This window comes from Poecilia latipinna, unplaced genomic scaffold (assembly GCF_001443285.1).
Source record: "Poecilia latipinna isolate Pla-1442-1.1 unplaced genomic scaffold, P_latipinna-1.0 Scaffold450, whole genome shotgun sequence".
Classification (NCBI taxonomy): Eukaryota; Metazoa; Chordata; class Actinopteri; order Cyprinodontiformes; family Poeciliidae; genus Poecilia; species Poecilia latipinna.
This window is the reverse complement of record NW_015113066.1, coordinates 19,394-26,311: the sequence shown is the minus strand read 5'-3', so window position 1 is coordinate 26,311 and position 6,918 is coordinate 19,394. Positions and strand designations below refer to the sequence as shown.

Genomic DNA, 6,918 nt, shown 5'->3' with positions numbered 1-6,918 from the left:
TGGAAAGTCAAAAATGTGCTAGAAAAAAAAAATTCTAGAAATAAAAAAACAGAAAACTCAGAACATTTCCAAAAGTCTAAAATGTCACCAACGGCTCCTGTTGGTGCTCCACCCCTCTGACTGAAAGAGGAACATGATTTTCTATGCTGACGTGACTTTGGTCAAACTTGCTTGGCAACAAAAGGAAACATCCAGCTGGGGTTCCAATGAGAAACAGTAAATGAAAAATATCCACTTGCTCAAATGATTCATGAATCACCAGGTTCTATGAAACTGGTAAATAAATAGAGATGAATAACTTGTCGCTTTTTTATTCACCCCACGCAGCTCTATCTATGGTAGCATCAGTCGACTGTGACTCAATGGAGCAAGTGATTGTTTTGGAAAAGGGAAATTTCTCCCTCCCACATCTTGATGTTGACTCCCAATCAGTGTATGGATTTGTTCATGTTCATGAAGGCGTTCAAATGCACATTCACATTCAAATGAACATGCACAAATGATGACAAATTTTACTGAATTGGAGTCATAAAGGCAATGACTGCCTAGTAGGAACCCAATCCCCCCAGGCACACCACGTTTAGTATTGTCTAAACACCACAAATTTCTAGTTTTTTCTAGTTTTCTGATATTGGATGACCAGCTATGCGAAGCCAGGTTAGCAGTTTGTTCCATGGTTCCTTCACGTTCTGTGACTTCCAGAGGAAATTAAAACAAAAGAACAGCTGAAGAAGGTGTCATCCTTTATAATTGTTTGTTATCTACAGTATGTTAAATTTCTAGGCCAGTTGCTCCTTAGTAATAACCTTGTTGGTTCCAAAATCATATTTTCTGTTAGTGAAAATGTGGACTATTTTCTATTGTTGACAGATTTAACTAAAAACATGGGGATGAGTTATATTTGTGTGAGAGGGTCAATGTAATAAAATGTCTAAAAATTCAATTTAAAATAATTATTGGGTTGAGACACAACAGTGGCCCCTTTAAGAGAAACAACAGCAAAAACATCGCTAAAATTGATAGAATGGAAAATCAGTCAAAAATACTCAAAGTTCAAACAAAAATACCGAAATAAGGTAGGAGTCCAAACCTTTCCACAGTGCTGTCAGTGTGAACAAATAACATAAACACATGTAGAGCATACTGACAACTCAGCTAAAGATAAAAATGTTCTGTAAAAGTGTAACACATTTACAACATAACCTATGATGCAATATGTTACTACATATTATACCACATAGATAACAGGGTCCAAGTACTAGTGAGTGCTATCTAGTGAGTATTTTGTTTCCAGGGCATCCAAAGATAATATTTTTTGTTTGTCTCTAGCTGGAAAAGCTACACATAACTTTTCAGTTTGGTGTGGGAGATGTCAGGAAACTCTTGACCAATGCATCAGTTAGGGAGTCGAGTTACTGTTAATTGATTCATGTCCTGGCAAACAGAGGGGGATTCAAGAACTGCAGAAATGTCTTGAATCATCATTCATTTCTTAATATGCTTCTTCCAAAGAATCAGATTATTTTTCAAAGAAAGCACGAAGCAGGGTGGCGTTAAATGCACAGCTCAAAGAAAAGCCAGGGTCAGTACAAGAGAGGCAGAAGGAGTCAAAAAATGCAAGGGGAACAAAATTACTAGAGGGAAAAGATGTGAAAAATGGCCAAAACAAACAAACTGGTATGGAGAGAAGAAAACAGTGAACAAAAACACAAAGGAGGTGAAAGATTATTGGGATCCAGTGTGTTCAATCAGGATAGCTAGGGAAGTGTTAGCTGCAGAGTTTGGGCAGAAAAAACTCACATGTAACAGTTTGCTAAGGTTTTATTTGGGCCCCATTTGCTTTTATAATAATTTCATGTTCTATACCAGCGGTGGCCACACTTATGCTAATCTGTCAATATGCTAATATTTAATATCTGTGAATTTTAATTGAGGCTAAATTAAGTTTTCCTGGTAAATTCTAAAGCACTAATTTACTTGGCTGTTTTGTAAACTGTCAGTTGAATAAAGTTCAACTGTTGAAGTTTCGGTTATCTAGCATGACATTTATAGTCATGCTCTTATTTTGAAGGGCTTGAAGATTGTTTTCACAGCAGTCTCTTCTGTGATGAGAGGCAGTAAATGACTTATTCTACACCCAGAAGGCATTCCCTACAGTAAATAGTTCAAAATCTACTGAAGTCTGGAGAGCTTTCTGAGTGATAGCAATTAGCCAAAATTAGCAACAGAGTTAGCAAAACTCAACAAAAATGGAGCCTTGAGTGAAAGGTCTGTTACAAAGAGCCACTTCCTGAAGAGCAAACTACAAGTAGGTGTGTAATAACAAATTTAACCCTGTTGAGGGCAGCATACCTTGTAAGACTTTTTGTCATTTTGTATCAGTATGGTTGAGATTAGCGCTTTAGCATTAGCTTCCTCTAAATACGTCTTGTTTCAGTGCGTCAATATTAGCGGAATAAGTTTTTATGATTAATGCAGCAAGGTTAGGTAACCTTTTACCTGGTGGGGACCACCACTGTCCTCTGCTTTGCTTAGTTTTTTGTTTATATTTATTAAACCTTTGACCCAAAGAATTATGGAGAAAATGTCTTAAAAACTGAAAGGCCAGTGGATGATCATTAATAGTTGTAAATGATAACTTTGACCCAAAACGTCCAGGTTTATGCTAGAAAGCTGAAAATCAGAGAGATTTTTATTTTTCAGCATCACATTGAGGCCAAACTTACATCCAAATTAACAAAGTTTGAAAATAATTTTTCTCAGTTTAATTTATTACTTGCTGCCACTCTGGCATGGTGTGTTGTTTTTTAATATATGTGCTGTAAATGCAGAATAAAGTTTCATTTTGCAGATGCATCCCAGTAAATGGCATCATATTCACATATCAAATTAGGGAGGTCAATTAACCTTTCAGAAAATATTTTATTTTACAAAATGGGACATAAAATTATACATTTTGTATTGCATGAATTTAATTATGTCAAAAGAAAAAAAAAAACAGTTGATAAAAAGAAAGCCAACCAAAACGATTTACTAAAAATGTATAATCAGGTCTTGTAAAGCAAACAAATAGATTTAAAAACCAAACAGGTGCAGCTTCCTGCAGAAGAGCTGTGATCCTGATACACATATGTACAAAACACAAAGCAAACACCAAATAAAACCATTTTTCTTCACAATCTCATTGACATCAAAGCTACTAGATATTTCAGTTTGTTACTTATTAAACAGGAACAAACTAGAACTCTAAATTTGTATATGTTTAGTCATTTAATACCTTATAAATAACAGCACTGTATTCTGTAACTGTAGTCATACAAACGGGCCATTTTTTCTCATAGATTCAACCTTTATACACTTCAAAAACACAAAATCTGACCAAGTATTTTATCTAGTCTCCAGTGGAAATATCTTAGTACACTTAAAACATTTAAAATGACTTACAAGTTACTTTTCAGCAAGATATAATATGTTGTTTTAAGTTAATATTTAATTAAAATTGATGAAACAGTACTAGTTCCAGATGCAGATTATTTCACTTGTAGCATCAGAAAAATTTACTATAAGTGAAAAAATCTGCCAGTGGAACCAGAACGTTTTCATCAGTACCAAACCTGCAGTTTGTAACTTTTATAAAAATGTTTTCTACATACTTGTTAAAATTGTGCAAAGAGTGATCACCTGTGGTTCTATTGCAGTCTGAAGAAATGCACCGCCCCTGACCAAAAGCAACCAATCAGAGAGAGGAGGGGCGTCTTAGTGCTGTCAATCAATGTTGTGTACTTGGTGCTCATGTGATAATGGCAGAAAAACAGCTTTTCATTAAAGAAAAAACTGTTTGTCTGCCATCATTGATGGCGATGCTAACTAGCCTTAGCATTCACAACAGGCTCTGCTAGCTGCAGCATAGCACAGAGCAAGGAAGGTGATTGACAGCACTAAGGCCCGCCTCCTGGCTCTGATTGGTTGTTTCTAGTTAGAACTGGGAGAAGAAAGATGAGCTTGATTTGACAGTTTCAACAAATATGTAAAAATAATATTTTTTATAAAGGTTACATCTTTTATAAAGGAACTATTTACTTGAAATAATCAGCCAATCAAGTTTATTTGTATTGCACATTTCAGCAACAAAGCATTTCAAAGTGCTTTGCATTATAAAAACACGAAAATCAAAAGTCATAAAGCAACATAAAACAAGCTCTAATATCTTGTTGAAAACCTACTTGTTAGTTTTTCTTATTTCAAGTGTTCTAAGATATTTGCACTAAAAAACCCCAGAAATTCTTGGTAATATTTTGTGTTTTTGCAGTGTAGTCACCGCTTCCCCGCCCTGCCGCCAACAGACTCGGTGGATCCACCGAACGTCGTCCCTCAAGCCGTGCTGGAGTCATGACGGCCAAGCTTCTCGTTCTTCATCATGCTGTCGGTGGTGAAACGCGGGTGGACGGCGATGGCCGTCGTCGGCACCGATTTGGCCTTCCGCCTGGACGACCTGGTGCACGCCAGGTAGAAGATCTCCACCACGTTGAGCGCCACCGAGACGCAGGACATGACCAGCATGAAGATGATGAAGATGGTTTTCTCCGTGGGCCGGGACATGAAGCACTCGACGGTGAAGGGACACGGCGCCCGGTTGCAGACGATCTGCGGCTCCATGACGAACCCGTACAGGTAGTACTGCCCCACTATGAAGCCTATCTCCAGCAGGATTCTGAAGAAGATGGAGGTCATGTAGTTTCCCAGCAGGTTGCCCTTGAGCTGGACTTTCCCCTTTTCGTCAGAGTACTTTGGTCCCTTCACAATCCCCCGGCTGGGGTGGGCTTCCATGTATTCTCTCAGCTTTTTCTCTTTGTGGATGACATGGATGACGTGGCCGAGGTAGATTAGGGTTGGCGTGGAGACGAAGATGATCTGGAGAACCCAGAACCGAATGTGCGAGATGGGGAAGGCTTGGTCGTAGCAGACGTTCTTACAACCAGGTTGCTTGGTGTTGCAAACCATTTTGGACTGTTCATCACCCCAAACCTGCAACGTTAAAACTAGATTTTATTATTACTGTTATCAGAGGTGGCAGAGGACCAAAAACTATACATCAAGTAAGAGTCGCAATACATTAATTACTCAAGTTAAAGTAAAAAGTAGCCATCCAAGAAATTACTCCAGTAGAGCAGGTAGTAACTGATCAAATTATCAATCATTTAATATTTAAAATTTCATCATCTGACTGACCAAAATATAAATTTAAGTGGAAATTTTGGTTTTTTTAAGACCCAGAATGACAATAATTCATATAAGTAACAAAAAATAACAAAATCAGGGAAAAGAAAATGTTTCCAAATCAGTTTCTGTCAATAAAAACTGATGAAACTTTAACAAAAACTGCAGGCGTGTGTGGAATTCAGCCACTACTATGTTTCAGCAAACACATGCAATGATTTCATTGCATGGGTACCAGATGAAACTGAGACGAACTTCAGACATTTTATTCTGTATTTGGGAAAAAAAAAATGTAGGATTTTATTTCCACTTCACTAATTATGTTGTTCTATCACTTCAAATTCGAATAGGTCTTTGAATAATTGCTTTTAGAATAAAATAAATCATTAATGAGTAAAACTGGTTAATTTTAAGCTCATAAGGAAAGATTATTATAGTTACAATAAGCATCTATTTAATGATTAATTCACAGCTTTTACATTATTGTTCACACATCCGCTGTAAATGTGACGTTAGCCACCAAAGAGAGCTATTTACATACTTACACGATGCACAAGTTACTGTCACAGGTACATTACAGTTTACACTCAAAAAATAGGGGAAAAAATTAGATAATATTAAAAAAATTATAAACTTAAATATTATAATCTGACCTTCTCGGCTCCCGCTCCAAGAACCATGATCCTGAAGATGAAAAGCACGCTGAGCCAGACTTTTCCCACCACAGTGGAGTGGGTCTGCACCTTATTAAGCAGACTGGACAGGAATCCCCACTCTCCCATGGCTCCTGCACACAATTCACACAGCAGATGGTAAAATCTGAAATCATCACCTCTCATTTATTTGTTATTTCAGTCAAAAATTAAACAAACAGAGGAAAAACTGTTTTTTATGTTTGATAAAAATTATATAAAAACATACCAGCTTTATCTCTAATATGTCAATGTCAAATTTATTTAGATAGCACTTTAAAAACAGGTGTAAAACTGCACCAAAGTGCTGTACAAGAACGATAATAAAATAAGTTGATAAAAAGAAACAGAGAACTATTGCAAGAAAAGAAAAAGAATTCATATATATTGTTAAAATAATATAAATAATAAGTAAAAAGAAAAAAAAAACAGAAGAGCTACAGTATCAGGCCTCGGTTGATCTCACTGAACTGATCATGAAGAAATATTTGATCACATCTGACATCAAAAAGCATTTTTTTATTGTTTAATGTTTTAATTTGCTGCTACGTTCATCTTAAATCATAAGAAAGTTATTTAATGTTTGCTGTGTTATCCTAACTAATCAGAACAGCTGAATCTGATCAAAGAAAAACTAAAAATCACAGGTTTTATGTTTGCTTAGTTAAAACATAACTAAGCGTGTCTGTGTGCATGTTTGTTAGAACATGCACACAGACACGCTTAAAACTCTTTATATTTATAAATAAATATTAATATGAGGTTAAGACACCTGCTTGGCTTAGATACATTTTTCTATATCCTTCCAAAAATAAACATATTTTACATTTGATCCTATTTCCTTGTATGGAAATGATAAAGACAATATAAAAACCTGCTTACCTTTGATTTAAAACTGTCTTCTGTGAGACAAACTGACTGGCCACCGGCGCTGAAGCTGAATGACAGCGTCCACCACTCCGAGTCAAACTCGTGGACGATATCTTGAACTTTAGATTAGATGCTGTTG

General features: G+C 36.3%; 2 protein-coding genes across 3 annotated transcripts in view; one reads left to right on the top strand and one right to left on the bottom strand.

The window, feature by feature from the left end:
- Positions 1-2,146, top strand: part of selenol (selenoprotein L) — a 43,415-nt gene extending 41,269 nt beyond the window's left edge. Inside the window, exon 9 of the mRNA XM_015038723.1 lies at positions 2,072-2,146. Within this exon, the coding sequence (XP_014894209.1) occupies positions 2,072-2,125 (54 nt within the window). The 3' untranslated portion in view covers positions 2,126-2,146. The remainder of the gene's footprint in view (positions 1-2,071) is intronic.
- Positions 2,147-3,909: 1,763 nt separating this feature from the next.
- On the bottom strand, positions 3,910-6,918 carry LOC106951289 (gap junction Cx32.2 protein-like). Of its 2 annotated transcripts, none has more exons than XM_015038727.1 (3): positions 6,792-6,918; positions 5,871-6,001; positions 3,910-5,025 (listed from the first exon to the last, which is right to left on the bottom strand). In XM_015038727.1, the coding sequence occupies exons 2-3, from the start codon at positions 5,997-5,999 to the stop codon at positions 4,372-4,374; spliced, it is 783 nt and encodes a 260-aa protein (XP_014894213.1). In that variant the 5' UTR covers positions 6,000-6,001; positions 6,792-6,918; the 3' UTR covers positions 3,910-4,371. The 2 variants fall into 2 exon arrangements, with proteins under 2 accessions (XP_014894213.1, XP_014894212.1); XM_015038726.1 differs by having other exon boundaries at positions 5,871-6,004; positions 6,792-6,915.